Here is a 19,300-nt window from a genome sequence, read left to right as displayed (position 1 = left end):
AATAAATCAATAACTTATGCCTATAAAACATCTGTAATGATTTTTATTCACTTACGTCCTATTTGAAAGATATTCATTACCAAGAACGTAACAGCCTTGATCATCTTCACTTCAAGAACGTAACGAAAGATCTTAATGTGGGCCCTGACTGTAATATAATATTTAAGAATCAACAATTATGAAGAACGGTTGAGATAATGGCGACTGTATCGTGCAGAGAAGAGTACAAATTGCTCACGAAGAGTCACCGAAGTCTAGTTAGAGTTGTGGAGTTTCCCTAACGGAAGAATTTACTGTTCAATTCAAGGCAGTGGTTTATCGTAGACAGAGTTAGCTGCCCCAGTGAGTATCGGAGATATTTAACCTCTTAGCGCATTTCCTCCCTGGACAAACTACTGGTGCGAATCAATCTGCCTTATCTTATGTGATGTAGGTCATGAACGTCCTTCATCCATTTCTGTCGTGGAAGGCAATTGAAAGGGGTGATCTGCGAGGATTGGTGACCATGGGTGAGTACGGTATTGATTCTATTCACTTTTCATTTATTTATTTATTGTCAATTGGCGCTTAAACCATACAGCTGCATATGTTTTATACTTATGAGTATAAATGTATATTTACATGAAATTGTTCTTCTAGAATTATATACAAAAGAAAACCTCAACACAGTAAATTAAATTCTGCTTATAAAAGAACAATCTCGCCGAAGTTTACAAATAATGTTCAGAAAAGTAAGGAAAAACAAACAAACAAAAACACACACAAACTAACAGTTTATAATACATAAAATCAGATTTCCAGAGCGTCTGTGAAATTATTGGATTATTGCCAGGTAAATATTTATGCCTTGTAGAGCTAGGTGTGCAGATATCGATGGCAAGGATTACTGTTCAAGTTTTCCTAGTGATTTTATGAAAGTTTTGTTTTTAAAATCTGCTGCAGACGAAGAACACATTATTAATGTCTCCAATAATGTGTGTCGGTGCGACGTAAAGCAACTAGCAAAAAAAAAAGTTTTTATGTGATTAATTTTCGATCCACCTGCTGAAGCAACATGTGAGGAGTACGAATTGAATAAAATTGGCGTCCTACGTATGGGTATAATATCACCCTGTTACAAGTTTTTAGACAATACCTTACTTCTTCCCTCATCAAACAATTTTAGCAAATATTTTGTGCTGGAGTATGTTTTATTTGATTCGTGGTGTATGCTACTATCAGGTTCTTGTTAATTTCAAGTTGAATCTAAGTGCGCAGAGTAATCACCAAGTCTTTCGGTTTAGAGTGACACTTCTGGAGGTTGAAAACGAGGTTCTCCACGATAAACAGAGTGATTGATATGCCTATTCCAACGAAGAGTACCATCAACACCGGGCTGAACTCCTGAAGGCCCACAGACACGAAGCTCGCGTCCCTGTTCGCGCACTCGGGTTTGGAGGTGGTCCATCGTTTCAGCTCTCTGTTAATGAGACCAGTCTCCCTCTGCCAGCGGAGTCTGCAATCACATGAAATCTTCTAAGTAAAATGAGTGTAAACGGGATACGACTGATGGATAATAATAATAATAATAATAATAATAATAATAATAATAATAATAATAATAATAATAATAATAATAATGGAATTCACACATCCGTGACTTGAAACGGATGAGCATCGCAGAAGAATATGCAAGTCCCTTGGTGCCTTAGGTTCTATGAATAGCTAATATAATAGCTACGAAGAAAATGCACGTGGAGACATTTTTAGAAAATTTAATTCAAATTCCTACATGCATGCATGCTCCTATTTCGATCACTTACATTCTGCCCATCCTTATTTATTCGTGTCAGAAGTATCGTACTGTACAGAAATAACTTTACAATGGTAAATACAGCTAAATACAAAAATTATGTACACTACTCTACACAGGCACATTAAATTAAACATAAGTTATTACGAATATAACATTACTACAACATAAATTTAATGCATGAATTATGAACTTTCTGACAAACATTGGTATTGATGTGTAGACTGGCAGTGCTGTAAGTTTTTTTCTTTTTTTTTTTTTTTTTTTTTTTTTTTTTTTGCTATTTGCTTTACGTCGCACCGACATAGATAGGTCTTATGGCGATGATGGGACAGGAAAGGCCTGGGATGGGAAGGAAGTGGCCGTGGCCTTAATTAAGGTACAGCCCCAGCATTTGCCTGGTGTGAAAATGGGAAACCACGGAAAGAACTATCTTCAGGGCTGCCGACTGTGGGGTTCGAACCCACTATCTCCCGGATGCGAGCTCACGGCTGCGCGCCCCTAATCGCACGGCCAACTCGCCCGGTAGTTAAATGTTTTTACCCAGTATCGGACTACATCAATAACATTACGGGTGGCTGAGATTAGGTTTCGCATGATACATGCCGACGGGCACAAGATACACTGGCGGGCTGAATAGCTCAGGCGGTAGATCTCTAGCCTTCTGAGTTCAAGTTGGCGGGTTCGATCCCGGCTCAGTCTGGTAGTAATTGAAGGTGTTCAAATACGTCAGTCTCGTATCGATATATTTAGTGGCACATAGAAGAACTCCCGTGGGGCAAAATTCCGGCACCTCGGCGTCTCCGTAAACCATAAAGTTGTTAACGGGACGTAAAACAAATAGTATTGTTATAGAACATACACTGTTGCTTTCCACAATCACAGAGCTTTGTATCAGATTTCTGTGGATTCAACCTACATCTGCCAAATCCCGTTCGAATTCTATTTAGTGCTTTATTATCTACTAGCGAATGTACCCGTGCTTCGCTACGGTATTCTACATTGTATTCGGTTATCGAAGTAAATAGTGTACATGCAGTAAATAAGATTGTTTTAAAATTGCATGTCTCTTAGCGTTATCCGAGAAAGAGCATGGGGAGTTCCCCGTACGTTGTTTCCGATGTAAAGTGTTTGTTACGGATTTGTGATATAACGGCAGGCTCACTTGCCTACTGGCATTCACAATCGAGTTGGGATGATTACGTTATAATTGCAGGCCCCATTGCCTACTACGGGGACAGAATCGATTTGGGGAGTTTTCGTTAATATGGCAGCCCCCTTTCCTACTTCCAAACAGATTACAGTTGAGGAGTTTCTATTATAATGGCAGGCAATTACCCTACTATCACTCGAAATTGAGTTGTGCAGTTATCATTATAATGCCAGGCCCATTTTCCTACTGCCAGCCAGCTTACTGCCAGTCACACCAAGTTGGTGAGTTTCCATCAAAATAGCAGGCCACTATGCCTAATGCCAGTCACATTTTAGATGAGGACATTTCTTTATAATGATAGGCACCCTTGCCTACTGCCAAAAACAATCGGGTTGGGGAGTTTTAAACAAAACTGCATGCTCACTTGCCTTCTGCAAGTCAAATCAAGAAGGGAACTATTCATTACAATTGTAGGCTTTCCTTACTAATGACAGTTACACAGGAGTTGGAGAAGGAACCCTTTCCTACTGCCAGTCAAAGTTGGTGTGGGGAGTACTGATTACAATAGCAGACCCACCCTTTCTCGATCGCTAAAAATCGACATCAGTGAATATATATAGATCGACATACGAAAGTATATGCGTGTTTACAATATTGAAGACCTTCATTTACAGATTAACTGCTACTAAACATACGTCATATCGACAAAGGATTACACCATAAGACACGCCGGATTTAGTGGCCTAAATGGCTGGTCCTATGATATGTCATCTATTCTTGGGTCAGATTGAGTTAGAAACGTGGAATAGGGTAAAGGTTTTGTAAGATTATCTCACATTACATTACTTTTCGGATACATACATAGCATTTGGCTCACATATGGCTACTGGGTGGGCCAATTTTCGTGAAGAGTTTAATGGTTCTGTATTTCATATAAGTAATTGAAATAATGAATTATGCATGTGAAAATTCCAAATTGACTTAACATCGATTAAAGAGAAAAATCAAACGTAAAAGGGATACAGATACGGCAAAAAGCCATAAGACCACGGTTGTAGATCATTCCAAATTGAACGGAGATTGTGCAATCCGTTATGTGATAGGAATTTCCGAAGGTGTGCACCATCATTAAAATTGCCTGCATATTTCGATATTCTTCGGGGATAAAAAGTGAAAAATTTAATGATCTAGGATGTTTTCCGTTCGTTACAGGCTAAAACGTATAATTTTGTCAAATTTCAATTATCTTCTTTTTCTTCTGGCAGATTATGGCGCAGTTTGGATTTTGGGCGAGGCGGATAAAAATTAGTACTTTCAGGAAACTAAACCAAATATTATGGAGATGGTCATTATTACCCCTTAAACGGAATGCTGTACGAAAATTTCGCCAAAATAGTCAGTGTAGAGGCACACAGTCGTTACGATTTGATTTATATAGATAAGGAATCTGCTTCATGTAAAACACCTTTTGGGCTATGTCCGCCGGACTTAACCTGCAAAAGTGACCATTCATGATATCTCCCTTGGTAATCCTCCTGACGAAAGAATGCACATGAAGAAAAGGTTTAGAGGTGGAATTCCATCACGTTTGGTCGATTTCCAGTCAGGTTGGTCTTGTTCTGTATATGTTGTGGAAGAGTAAAATCACAATTTCTGTTCCCTATAAACCGCCAGTCCATTCCGGAACATGAAATGTTATTTACGTTTAAAACCTACCTTTGGACAGGTGGATGCTAAATATAAATTTTGGTTCGAATGTCTTCAGTAGATTTCAAATTGTAAGGAGTACGCTTTACACGCACCCGCTCGGGAGTTAAGTCCGATGGGACTTGTACAGAAAAACGGTCCGTTAATGATATCTCCCTTATTAATCCTCGTATCGAAATGATGCACATGAGAAAAAAAGGTTTAGAAATTATTATTTACCAAGGTAGGTAGATTTCCATTAAGTTTGGTTGTGTATATTTTGTGAAAGTGCAAAATCACTGTTTCGGTTTCGTATAAACCCCCAGTCAATTCAGGGATTTAGAAACAATATTTGCCCTAAAACCTATCAAGGACAGGTGTATTCTAAATATGAGTCTTGGTGGAAATACATCCAGTAGTTTGTAGCACTCGCGTACATACGGCGTAATTAAGGAAGAAATAATACAGTTAAGAAAGTTGAAATTAATGGAAAATGGATTATAACTGAGGACAGCCGGATAACGACAAATATGTAAATGCCAAGTGAATGTATTGGAAAATCAAATGCCCCTCAATAAATTATGCTAGTGTGAGTAATGGATATAATAAAGCGGTAACAGAGGAGAAATTTAGGTCAGTGATTCTTAGGTAAACAAATAATAAGAAGATGACTAATGGTGTTATTACTTAATCTATTCGAGGGCGGTTATAATATCCAACGATATTCCGCCAATATCCCGCAGATAGGCCGATTGACGCCTCTCTTGCCTTCTACCCAAGGAACAACCACGAATTTAAAAGCATGATGAGGAAAATGGCAATACGTTACTTCCCTGCTGGCATGCAGTCAGAGACGTTGCCATGGTAACCTGTAGGTTCGTTGTCGGTCTGTCGGTCACTCAATGCAGAGCATGATACCAGCGGAAAATTGTAAATTTCTCCGTCATGTGAAGAGTAAGGTAAATTATGAACATAACGAAAGTTGTTTATAATGAAGAGACGTTTCACGTACGGTAAACGAAGTTTACAGAAAATCAATAGTATAAGAGAAAATGGAGGAAAACCATTCTGGTTTTCCTATAAACCACCCGTCTATTCAAAGATTTTAAAATAATATGCATATAAAAACCTTCCCCGAGATGAGTATACTCTAAATATGAAGTTTGGTTGAGATCTATCCAGCCGTTTCGAAGTGATGGTGGAAAAACCATTCAGGTTTTCCTATAAACCCCACGTCTATTCAAAGATTTCAAAATGATATGCATATGGAAGCCTTCCCCGGGATGAGTATACTCTAAATATGAAGTTTGGTTGAGATCTGTTCAGCCGTTTCGAAGCGATGGTGGAAAAACCATTCTGGTTTTCCTATAAACCCCCGGTCTATTCAAAGATTTTAAAATAATATGCATATCGAAACCTTCCCCGAGATGAGTATACTCTAGATATGAAGTTTAGTCGAGATCTATCCAGCCGTTTCAACGTGATGGTGGAAAAACCATTCTGGTTTTCCTATAAACCCCCCGAGTATTGAAAGATTTTAAAATGATATGCATATCGAAACCATCCCCGGGATGAGTTTACTCTAAATATGAAGTTTGGTTGAGATCTATCCAGCCGTTTCGACGTGATGGTGGAACAGACAAACAAACAGACAGACAAACAAACAAACAGACAAACAAACAGAAACGAAACGTAAAAACCACCGATTCGGTCTTGAGTTGACCTAAAACGGATAAATATCTGAAAAATTGGCAAAACAAAAGAAATTACAGACAGCGGACCCCCTACAATTTTATTTATATAGATTTCTCCTTGTAACCACAAGGGAGTTCCTTCTTCGATTCCAACCAATTTAAAATATACTCATGCACCAAAGTAGGGAATGGACCAAGCGTGTTGGCTGTCGGCTAGGATCACGTAGCTGTGAGCTTGCATTCGGGAGATAGTGGCTTCGAATCTCACTGGCGGTAGTCCTGAAGATTCTTTTCCGTGATTTCCCATTTTAAAACCAGGTTGTACCTTAATAAAAGCCACGGCCGCTACATTCCCAACCTTAGTCTTTCTCCATTCTTCAGTAACCGAAAACCTTCATGGTGTTAGTGCGACATTAAACCAGTAGCAAAAAAATGATACTGCTTTTCTGAAAATCTTCTGGAGTTAGGAAGAAAATTCACAGAAACTTTTTGTAGAAAATTGAATTCTAAGTAGACCTGGTAGGTCCCATTGTTAAAACGACTACCAGATAAAACAGTAAATTAAATTTTAGGAGTGGTGCACACATAGTTTTCTCGAATGCTTTACACTTTTTATAACTAGCCGCCCCTGTGAGAAGCTAGCATTTTTATATAGACTATACTCATTTAAAAGAAATCATCTTTCTAATAGTGAAAGAGTGACTGACATCAGTTGTGTGTTTTCCGAGATTATTCTTGACATAAAAAATAAAATGCGCAAACTTTCTCTCTTTTTAACATAAATGTCCTCCATGCTCAAAAAGGACCGAAAGCCAAAAATTGAAAAGAGATAAGGAATGGTGGTACGAACCCTCTAGTGATCAGATCCTTGTATGGTGAATTCTTTGCGATAGGTACGCTGAGCATCTGCGTCTGGAACAGAGGAACCCTTTTCAGCCCACACTTCTCGTCCTCGAAGTACGTGTCTTTGATGTACTTGTAGGCGCTGATGTCAACGTGGAAGGCGAACATGCCATGTCGTACGCGCTCAACTCCTTCATTCAGAGGCATGAAGGCTTGCTTATGTGGAACTGTGTACAGTCGTTCCTTGAATATACGGTGCACTATGGGGCTGTCCGTTTCCTGTGAACGAAGAATAACATAACATTCTTTCACTCAACTGGATTTGGGTATCATAACAATATTCATCTTTGGAAGAAGTTACAGATATTTACAGAGTATTGTTGAAATGGTTTAACCCTTAAATGCGCAATTTATTATTTCTTTTAAATATGATTGTTTTCATCCCGAAAGTAATGCATTATTATAAGAAAAATATTTAAAAAGTATTTGTCATAATATATATTTTTGTATTTACTTGGGCGAGTCAAAATGTTTAGAGTTTTGAATGTTTTACGTACCGGTATATGCAAAGCTGTACAATTACTGTAGCTAATGTCACAATTCAATCTTGGAGATATCGTTGCTCACGAATTCTCTGAGGTAATCAATATTTTATTTGTTTAAAATTTACATTTCACTCCATCTGATTAGCAAGAAAAATCATACAATGAAAGACTGTTAACTTTTAATACACTAGCGACCCCTAGCGAGTTCACTAGCAAGGCAAAAGCATGATGCACGGCCGACTTGATGCGTCGTTCTTGAAGGAGCGCAGCGAGGGATCCATTCGGCCGTGCATGATGAATACAATACCTAGTGAGATCGCCACCGCCATCTCGATCCTCCTATACTGCCTGCTCTATGCAAGGCTTTTTGCGAATAGGCTGCGACAAAAATTATCCGCTAGATGGCAGGCATAGATGCATAAAATTCTTAACGCGTTATTATGACAACAACCTACAAACCATTATGCAGTATTGTCATATGTTCACTGAAGCTCGTAAAATACATTCGTATTACCTGCATAAAGTCGTATTTGACCTCTTCATGTCATAATTTAAAAAATTTCCTGGACGAAGGCTTGGAGTGATACACCGGGCGGCTAAAATTTCGTGTTCTTGCCAACGCAATATCAGTTAATAGAGGTCTTACGTACTTGGTTGGGGTGATATCACGAATAGTTTGCTGATATTCTTTGACCTCCTACTGTAACAGAACACATTCGGAAAAGGAACAAGTAGCAACTCCTCGTAATACGCTCGTAAGTTTGAAGGACTTCCGACGTTAAGGTATAGCAGCTTCAACAAACTCCTGCAGATGCTTCATCAGAGCAACAAAACAAGGTTTTGGGTATCATAGTACTCCTTTATTGATGCATAATCAGTTCCATTTAGTGGGGTCGAAGCTCCAGGCAGTGGGATGTTGCTGATGAAAATGTCAGACTCCATCCACTCTTCAACAACATGAACCACGTACCCGCAAATTAGGATTTGATTTTTTGTTTCTAGGTTGATTGGGACATTATCATTTGGGTACTTGAGGTTTTCCAAAATGTGTAAACATGAAGACCTTTGTTTTGTGACTGTCCGTCACAATTCTTATCACAAGGAATCCACTATTGTCCACGGCTTTAATCACCTTCTGAAATAGGGTGTAAAGGTGTCAAGTTTACAGATGCGAGAGCAATCTGAGGATATCCTTTATTAGGACCTTCTCTGGATAAAGCCGACAGCCACTTTTCTCTTAACTCCCTTCTAGACGGTATTTCATGGGATCGTACCTCTTCTGGCTGCGAAAAACTTTACCGAGATTCGCAAAATGGTACAGAAGAGTTAAGTATTTCGGGGGAAAATTTGGTTTCAGTTCTCATCATCATCATCATCATTTTACAGTTCCAGTTTTCCGGGTACTGTTGGCGATCCTCTTCCATTCTGTTTTATTGATGTACGTTTTGTTGTTAATGACGTCCTCCAGTGTCCTTCCACGATCTGCAATGTCCATCTTTACGATGTCCATCCAGTGGGTTCTTGGTTTTCGCACCATCCGTTTCCCTGCCACATGTCGCTCCAAGTTAACATATGCTGTCCTTGTTGGCTCCATCCTCATTACATGTCCAAACCACCTCAGTCTGGACATGCTGACCCGATCTAACAATGATGTAACAATCCCAGCTTCCTTCCTAACCACATCATTCCTCAACTTGTCCAGTTTGGTTTTTTGAATTGTGGATCTAAAGAACTTCATCTCGGATGTATGCAACCTTGATGAGCCTTTCTTAGTGAGAGTGGAGGTTTCAATTAAGAATGGTATGAAATACTGATTGAACAGGTTTCAGTTCTTCAAAGAAAACATGTATATAACTAGCACAAACGGAAGAAAACAAGTACACTTTAAAATAACTTTTAAAATATCTATAAGCATAATATTTCACAGTTCTATACAAAATATCACTCGTACAAACGGAAGTGAACAGACAAGTTCACTCATTGTACGAAATAACTTAGCTTTTCAGACACATGCAGGCATTTATGACACAATGGAACACACACACTGACTGCGAAGATTGTGCGTCTATGACTACACTCTGGCGACAACTTTCAGAAATATTGGTATTCGCGCCTTCCTGTGTTAAACTGCTGCCTACGAGATAAATAATCACGTAGGCAACGGTTAAACTAGTGGCTCTACTGTATTTGGTCGCATAGAGCAGGTAGTATAAGATGATTGAGGCGACGGAGACGGTGGAGAACCACACTTACCGAGTTCAATCGCGCTCCTTCAGAGCGGCGCTAGTAGAACCTAACACCAGCGCTACACGGTCAGCTGTTTTACACTGATACGCAAATAACCAAATATAACACCGAATTCCTTCGACTTATGAATAATAGTCTTACTGTCAGAGAGTTGTGAATACTATTCTTAGTCTCCCCAAAGAAATATCTATGGATTTTAATAAGAGAACACACGAAATGAAATGGAACATTACGCAATGCGAGAGCAATATTGTGCCTTACATACTTAAAAAAAAGGCTTTTTAAACAGAGCACAAAAAAATTAAACATACACCATATTGCAAATAGAACTGAGTTTTTCCTTACATAAATTAAATGACTTAAATTACCCACCAAAACTACAGTAGTTTGAGGTCACTTTTGATAGTATACGAGTAGATTTAGCAGATTGTCGAGCTTGAAGATCTCTGCGGATTTATCTCGCTCTGAAGAAGAATCTGGCTTTTAAACAGTGGTAGACCACTTTAGAAATAATGTGCAAAGTGTGTTCAATACAACAGCCAGCTCCTGATGGCATAACTGAAATCGCCTCAATTGAGTCCAGACACTCGTAAAAATGATCGCCCTACATCGGCCTAAGCGAGCTCAGTTTTTCAATAATTTTCCTTTGAGTCTGGAAAACAATGTCACACACACTTATAGATGGACGTATTAGAAATCTAGTGCCACTTCCGGATCCGTAATCTTTAATTTCCGTAAGAACTGAAAAATGACTTTCAGTTGCGTGAAGGAGAGAACGGACACTGGATATACACTCGATATATTTTCAGGACTGCCTAACAACATACTCGGCCACATGATAAACTAAACAGTTTTATATCGAAGGAAGGGGTTCAACTCCGGCACGGCACTTTCCAAATCTTCAGTATTTAACAAGGCTCGTATAACGGGGAAGTTCAACGTTGTCACCACTCACGACAAAACAGTCCGCCTTTATAATTAAATTTTGCCGAAAAATGCAGGTCATATATTCTGACTTTGGCCGACAATTGCTTATCCTTCTGCGGAATAAGTTTCGCAAAATTCGGAAACATTATTTTATTTTGCAGGTGTAGAAAATAGTCTACCATCAACCTTCCGTAACCCGATTTACAACGAAGAACGAAACAGTACGACGTTTTCTGGAAATAATAGAAAACTAGTTGATTGCACACACAATGCACTGCGCAGATACTAACACAGACATCCTGAAAATATTAAAACAAGCGAATTCCCTCGTTAAGTGTTAAAGTTATCACCATGACAACACGTATGCACGCTATTTGGCGCACGTATTATTGTAGGTGGTGCGTTGTAACTCCAGTGCACGAGCCACCAACGACAATGTTGAGAGTGGAATCATCACACTAGGTCAGGGCATCTCAAACGCCCAAAATCTCACGCGTGCAAACGGCAGTGCAGAGTTCCTGTGCACAGTGCATCGGTTCCGCTCGGCTCCGCTCGGACCAACACTTTGCCTCTGGGTTACTCGGCTAAGCTCGACTCAACTCAGCTCAACTCGGCTTGGATTTGGAGCGCTACGGAGCAAGTGAGGAAGAGGGAGACAGGGGGAGCGAGCGAGACAGGCGTGGGGAAAGAGAGAGACAACGCTATTCCTCCAAATCGAGAAGTGGGGGTCTGCACTCTGGTCAACCAAGCGAAGTCGTCTTTTGCACCGTGCACAGTGCATGCACCAGGCGCATGCACCCTGAGAGGCCCTGCACTAGGTATTCTATTCGTCATGGTAGAAGTAATGTAAATGCACGCTTGTAAAATCGTAAAGTACATATAACAAGCAAGTAAATCCTCCTTTTGCACATGTGCAATGCTGTGCATTTAAGGGTTGAGAGTCTCCAGATTTGGTATTTCTTAGTGCACTAAAATAGAAATATCCACATAAAATTTTGAAATAAATATGAAAGCAATCTCACGAAGCGAGCTGGCCATGTAGTTAGAGGTCGCGTTGCTGTGAGCTTGCATCCGGGTGATGGTGGGTTCGAATCCCATCGTCGGAAGCCCTGAGGATGGTTTTCCGTGGTTTCCAGTGTTTACAACAGGCAGATGCTGGGGATGTACCTTAATTAAGGCCACGGCCTGTACCTTCCCAATCCTAGCCCTTTTCCACCCTTCTGTCACCGAAAACCTTCAATTTGCTAGTGGGACGTTAAACAACTAGCAAATAATAATAATAATAATAATAATAATAATAATAATAATAATAATAATAATAATAATAATAATAATAATAATAATATGCGATTTCAACATACATTTATATATGCAACGTTGTACGGTATGTCTTGCATTGCCATCTTGATGGGACTATCCAGCAGTTCTACCAGTGTGTCGTATCCTGTGCTGGGTGTCTGCAGCAGTGAAACCACGCATGCTCCGTATGACGTCACGTGGAACACAGAGAGTATCAACATGAAGAGGAGCACAATACGTGATGACAATGACTCTGGAGTGGCGGGATAACCTAAAAATAAAATGAATGTTTCTTGAATTATTATATTAAGGATCATAGCAAAGGGTCTACTGTTTGCAGAGGATGTATTTATTTGGGGGCACAATAAAATGCAAGTGCAAGGGCAAGTACATGATGAAATCACGTGATATAATAATTTAGAATGAGAAAAGGCGTAGAGGAAGCCTCCGTGGCTCAGGCAGCAGCCTGTCGGCCTCTTACTGCTGGATTTCGGGGTTCAAATCCCGGTCGCTCCATGTGAGATTTGAAATAATAATGTTATTGGCTTTACGTCCCACTAACTATTTGTACGGTTTTCGGAGACGTCAAGTTGCGGGAATTTAGTCCCACAGAGGTTCTGTCACGAACCATTAACGTACCAACGTATTTGAGCACCTTCAAATAACACCGGACTGAACGAGGATCGAACCTGCCAACTTGGGGTCAGAAGGCCAGCGCCTCAACCGCCTAAGCCACTCAGCCCGGGTACTCCTGTTCAATTATCAATTAATACTGATCTGCATTTAGGGCGGTCGCCCAGGTGGCAGATTCCCTATCTGTTGCTTTCCTAGCCTTTTCCGAAATGATTTCAAAGAAATTGGAAATTTATTGAACATCTCCCTTGGTAAGTTATTCCAATCCCTAACTCCCCTTCCTATAAATGAATATTTGCCCCAGTTTGTCCTCTTGAATTCCAACTTTATCTTCATATTGTGATCTTTCCTACTTTTATAGACGCCATTCAAACCTATTCGTCTACTAATGTCATTCCACGCCATCTCTCCGCTGACAGCTCGGAACATACCACTTAGTCGAGCAGCTCTTCTTCTTTCTCTCAATTCTTCCCAACCCAAACATTGCAACATTTTTGTAACGCTACTCTTTTGTCGGAAATCACCCAGAACAAATCGAGCTGCTTTTCTTTGGATTTTTTCCAGTTCTTGAATCAGGTAATCCTGGTGAGGGTCCCATACACTGGAACCATACTCTAGTTGGGGTCTTACCAGAGACTTATATGCACTCTCCTTTACATCCTTACCACAACCCCTAAACACCCTCATAACCATGTGCAGAGATCGGTACCCTTTATTCACAATCCCATTTATGTGATTACCCCAGTGAAGATCTTTCCTTATATTAACACCTAGATACTTACAATGATCCCCAAAAGGAACTTTCACCCCATCAACGCAGTAATTAAAACTGAGAGGACTTTTCCTATTTGTGGAACTCACAACCTGACTTTTAGCCCCGTTTATCAACATACCATTGCCTACTGTCCATCTCACAATATTTTCGAGGTCACGTTGCAGTTGCTCACAATCTTGTAACTTATTTATCACTCTATAGAGAATAATATCATCCGCAGAAAGCCTTACCTCCGATTCCACTCCTTTACTCATATCATTTATATATATAAGAAAACATAAAGGTCCGATAACACTGCCCTGAGGAACTCCCCTCTCAACTATTACAGGGTCAGACAAAGCTTCACCTACTCTAACTCTCTGAGATTTATTTTCTAGAAATATAGCAACCCATTCAGTCACTCTTTTGTCTAGTCCAATTGCACTCATTTTTTGCCAGTAGTCTCCCATGATCCACCCTATCAAATGCTTTAGACAGGTCAATCGCAATACAGTCCATTTGACCTCCAGAATCCAAGATATCTGCTATATCTTGCTGGAATCCTACAAGTTGAGCTTCAGTGGAATAACCTTTCCTAAAACCGAATTGCCTTCTATCGAACCAGTTATTAATTTCGCAAACATGTCTAATATAATCAGAAAGAATGCCTTCCCAAAGCTTACATACAATGCATGTCAAACTTACTGGCCTGTAATTTTCATCTTTATGTCTATCACCCTTTCCTTTGCCATCTTTCATTCCAGCAACACTCTCCAATATCATTAATTTGATCTGTCAGTCATTCATCATTGCCCCATAGGAGTGCGACAGGCTTCGGCAGCCGGCATAATTCCTATACTTGCCGCTAGATATCTGTCGATTTAGCTAAATATGATAGACTAGTTCTTACAGGAAGCAAGCTGTGGACTTTCATTTTCAATTAGCATAGAGAAGAGTTAATCCACTGTGACTGCAGGAGATAGGAAGTATTGAAGTAAGACGATAGAAGTTGTGGAAATTTTCAAATACTTAAGAACTGAGATTACAGAAGGTGAGATAGGTGCATAACCGAGGAGACTGAAAAGAGAGTTCATCAAGCATATGGATTTTACCAGAGTGTAAGGGATATGTGCCAGCACCGTGGTCTAGGGGTAGCGTGCCTGTCTCTTACCCGGAGGCCCCGGGTTTGATTCCCGGCCAGGTCAGGGATTTTTACCTGGACCTGAGGGCTGATTCGAGGTCCACTCAGCCTACGCGATTAGAATTGAGGAGCTATCTGACGGTGAGATAGCAGCCCCGGTCTCGAAAATCAAGAATAACGGCCGAGAGGATTCGTCGAGCTGACCACACGACACCTCGTAAACTGCAGGCCTTCGGGGTGAGCAGCGGTCGCTTGGTAGGCCAAGGCCCTTCAAGGGCTGTAGTGCCATGGGATTTAGTTTGGTTTGGTAAGGGATATGTTGTGGAACCAAGAAGTTGCAAGAAAATGCCTGTATTCGACCTATTACGTACCGATATTTTTTAAATTTGTTTTTTTGCTACGGGCTTTACGTCACACCGACACAGATAGTTCTTATGGCGACGACGTACCGATATTAACATGTGCTGTAGGTACATGGACAACAACAAAAAACGAGATGTGAATAAAGTTCAGGCAGCCGAAATCAAATTCGTTAAATATATCGTAGCGAAAATAAGAAAATATAGAGTAAGAAATGATGAGATTAAACAGAAGATTGGAGTTTAAAGTGACAGGATAAGATAGAAACAAGACGAAATGGTAAGAAAACAGAAGGTGAAAAGACCGAGTTTCAAGGAAAATATGTGAAGAGAAACCAACAGGAAAGAAGGCATAAGGAAGGTCTCGAAAGAGTTCGACGACTACAGTGGGGGAGAGTATAGAGAATAGCGGGGAAGTATAGAAGAAAATTTTGAAACGGGAAGAGGATGGTGGAGAGAGAATTGTAAACAGGAACTGAAGAAAAAGAGTTTGAATGGAACAATTTGAAAATATTTCAATCATTTTATTAGTAGACTCTAGGAATAGTGACCCTTGGTGGACCTAGAGAGAATCATTTTTTGAACTCGAGTTTCCAAAACCTCTACAAAACTTGAGGAGCATTCTGGAAGAAGGGCCCACAAGAAAGTATGGCAAATTGAGATATTTTCAATCAAAGGAGAAATATACACTTACCAATTTTTAAACTAAATATAAAATATAAGTAAGCCAACTTTCAGTACATTAGCAGTTTTGTAACAAAGATGATTTTACTTATAAAAGCAAAAATTGTACTATCTTGAAAACTTAACAATAAGAGGAAACTTAGAGTTGGCCCTTTTTTATTGCATAGGCAGTAAATGAGTTTTATAAGAATACGTAATATTACGACGTGCTTAAATGTTTCGGATATACCCACTATAATTCTTCAACACATATATTTGGAATACATTAATAATATAAAATATGGCTACATATGTTACAATCTCTTACATACTTTCACAGTTTACTTTCGTCAAACATTCTATCCAACCACGTACAGCTCTCTTAGTCTATGTATTTGTGTAACTCACGGACATCATTTTCATTCAAAGATTTTACTGGTGCCGGATTCACTGTTTTAATTTCAATATCCATCTCTTGGCACAGGCCAGAACAAAGTGTAGCTTCCACCGAAGTCCCAGTCTCATCCATGGCTGTGGCAATATGGAAGCTGCTGGGGTATGGGTGGTGCTGATTAATGACATTCAGAGCACAAACAGTGTGTCTGAGTGTCATGAAAGGTGTTGCTCATAGGGTTAGTTGTGCTACAATAGCACTGTGTGGCCCAGTGAGGAAAGCAATGACAAACTACCTCACTCCTCATCTTGCCTAGTATGCCTCATTTTGGTACTGCCATTGGTTTTTGTGGTTTCCCTATAACTGCATAGCCTTTGGTGATGCTATTTGAGGATCCAACCAGCCTCTGGGCTGATGACCTAACAGACAGACATCATTTAACTGCCCGTCTCTATTGCTAAATGGTTAGCCTGCTGGTCTTTGGCCCAAGGGTTCTCGGGTCGATTCCAGGCCGGTTCTGGTATTTCAACCTTCATTGGTTAATTCGAATGAGCTGGGAGCTGGGTGAGTGTGCCTTATTCAGCACTGATATTCACCAAAGGTAGAGCCCCATTTTCACAGTCGCTCAGGTCACCTGTACGGGTCAGCTCGGAAGACCTACACCAGTCTCCTGCATCTACAGTGAAAGTTCTACTGTATATCCATCATGGCAAGCGCTGAAACTACTGTACATTCATCAATCCGGAGACCTTATATGCATGTGATTGTCTAACAGTGAATAGAAATTTCTTATACAGAAACTGTAAATCAAAGAACGAAAAATTTTGAAGAAAATACTTTGGTCCTAAAAGAAAACGGGGAGTTCTCCAGAAGACATAACCCAGAATTATACACGCTCGTGGCAAAAATGACTGAGCTATTTCGGAAAATAAACGATTGTGTTTTATGATAACCTGATCCGAATATGCAACAGGGCGATTGACCCTGTGGACATTTGTCTATTTTCTACAGAAGAAAACCAAGGGAAAATTTTCACTGAGGATGAGAGGGACAATCATGGAGTAAGTATCATATTCACAGACATTCAGATGCGGAATACACTTAAGGAGGATCTACAATCAACTGATTTCTCCAAGAATAACCGAAACATGACAGGAAAGTCGTGAACTAGAAGATAAATATTAAACAAGAGTGTGGGAGGACTGGGAAAAAATGAACACGTATGTGGGAGTACTGGGGAAAAATAAATAATGTACATGTGGGAATGCTGGGTAAAAGTTAAAGAACACATATGTGGGAGTACTGGACAAAAGTTAAAGAACACATATGTGGGAGTACTGGACAAAAGGTAAAGAACACATATGTGAGAATACTGGACAAATGTTGAAGAACACATGCGTGAGAGTATTGGGCAAAGAAAAAAGAACACATATTTGGGAGTACTGGGCAAAAGTTAAAGAACACATATGTGGGAGTACTGGGCAAAAGTTAAAGAACACATATGTGAGAGTACTGGGCAAAAATAAAGAATACATATGTGGGAGTACCGGAAAAATTTAAAGAACACATATGTGAGAGTATCGGTCAAAAATAAAGAACACAAATGTGGGAGTACCGGAAAAATTTAAAGAACACATATGTGAGAGTATCGGTCAAAAATAAAGAACACAAATGTGGGAGTACCGGACAAATTTAAAGAACACCTATGTGAGAGTACTGGGCAAAAATAAAGAATACATATGTGGGAGTACCGGACAAATTTAAAGAACACATATGTGAGAGTACTGGGCAAAAATAAAGAATACAAATGTGGGAGTCCCGGACAAATTTAAAGAACACATATGTGAGAGTACTGGGCAAAAATAAAGAATACATATGTGGGAGTACCGGACAAATTTAAAGAACACATATGTGAGAGTACTGGGCAAAAATAAAGAACACAAATGTGGGAGTACCGGACAAATTTAAAGAACACATATGTGAGAGTATTGGGCAAAAATAAAGAATGTGAGAGTATTGGGCAAAAATAAAGAATACATATGTGGGAGTATTGGGCAAATTTAAAGAACACATATGTGAGAGTATTGGGCAAAAATAAAGAATACATATGTGGGAGTATTGGGCAAAAATAAAGAATACATATGTGGGAGTATTGGGCAAATTTAAAGAACACATATGTGAGAGTATTGGGCAAAAATAAAGAATACATATGTGAGAGTATTGGGCAAAAATAAAGAACACATATGTGAGAGTATTGGGCAAAAATAAAGAATACATATGTGGGAGTATTGGGCAAATTTATAGAACACATATGTGAGAGTATTGGGCAAAAATAAAGAATACAAATGTGGGAGTACCGGACAAATTTAAAGAACACATATGTGAGAGTATTGGGCAAAAATAAAGAATACAAATGTGGGAGTACCGGACAAATTTAAAGAACACATATGTGAGAGTATTGGGCAAAAATAAAGAATACATATGTAGGAGTATTGCGCAAAATTTAAATAACGCGGATGTGAGAGTTTTGGGCAAAAATAAAGAACACATATGTAAGAGTATTAGGTAAAGTTAAAAACTACGGAAGACTACAAAAACATCACAAGAAATGAGATAATTACTGTCATTAGTTGGTCTAAAAGAATAAAAACAGAAAACGTAAACATTAATAATTGTACGAGGGGTACTCCTTCCCCGGCTATTTAAACTCTGCGCCTTTTCCACTATGGCCTTCTTGGACTGTGACTAAGAACTTATAAGACTTTCTAAATCTTTCATCTCCGATGGTTAGATGGCTCTGGCATCTATTTTTAGCGAACTATGGCGGGTTAAGCCCAAATTAATTTAGGAAGAACTGTAATTTGTCGTAGTTGGTAAACCTTTTTACTGGTTATTGTCTCTTTTATGCGCCGAAGTTATCAGTACTTCACCTGGTTCCTCCTCTAATGTAATCTGCCTATCACATGCCTGTAACTAAGTTCTTTAACCAACCAGAACTCAGGGGAGTGAATAAAAATCTAGCCTAACAGCGCTCTGGATTCTAATTTGGTCTAGAACTTTCTCCTACGGATCAATTCAAGGAGAGCACTTTCGTACCGCCTTGTCTGATTTGCTCCGGTGATTGAGACTGCGATTTGACAGAAGTTAGAGGAGGCAGGAAGCAGGAGGCA

General features: G+C 39.6%; 1 protein-coding gene across 1 annotated transcript in view; it reads right to left on the bottom strand.

Annotated features, from left to right (window-relative positions):
• Positions 1 to 1,245: 1,245 nt before the first annotated feature.
• Positions 1,246 to 19,300, bottom strand: part of LOC137501546 (ionotropic receptor 75a-like) — a 32,551-nt gene continuing 14,496 nt past the window's right edge. The window contains exons 5-7 of the mRNA XM_068228728.1: positions 12,264 to 12,457; positions 7,176 to 7,447; positions 1,246 to 1,495 (exon numbers count right to left, since the gene is read on the bottom strand). Coding sequence (XP_068084829.1) covers positions 1,246 to 1,495; positions 7,176 to 7,447; positions 12,264 to 12,457 — 716 coding nt within the window. The remainder of the gene's footprint in view (positions 1,496 to 7,175; positions 7,448 to 12,263; positions 12,458 to 19,300) is intronic.

This window comes from Anabrus simplex, chromosome 7, assembly GCF_040414725.1.
Source record: "Anabrus simplex isolate iqAnaSimp1 chromosome 7, ASM4041472v1, whole genome shotgun sequence".
Taxonomy (NCBI): domain Eukaryota; kingdom Metazoa; phylum Arthropoda; class Insecta; order Orthoptera; family Tettigoniidae; genus Anabrus; species Anabrus simplex.
The sequence above is the reverse complement of the archived record's forward strand: the minus strand, read 5'-3'. Positions and strand labels throughout refer to the sequence as shown.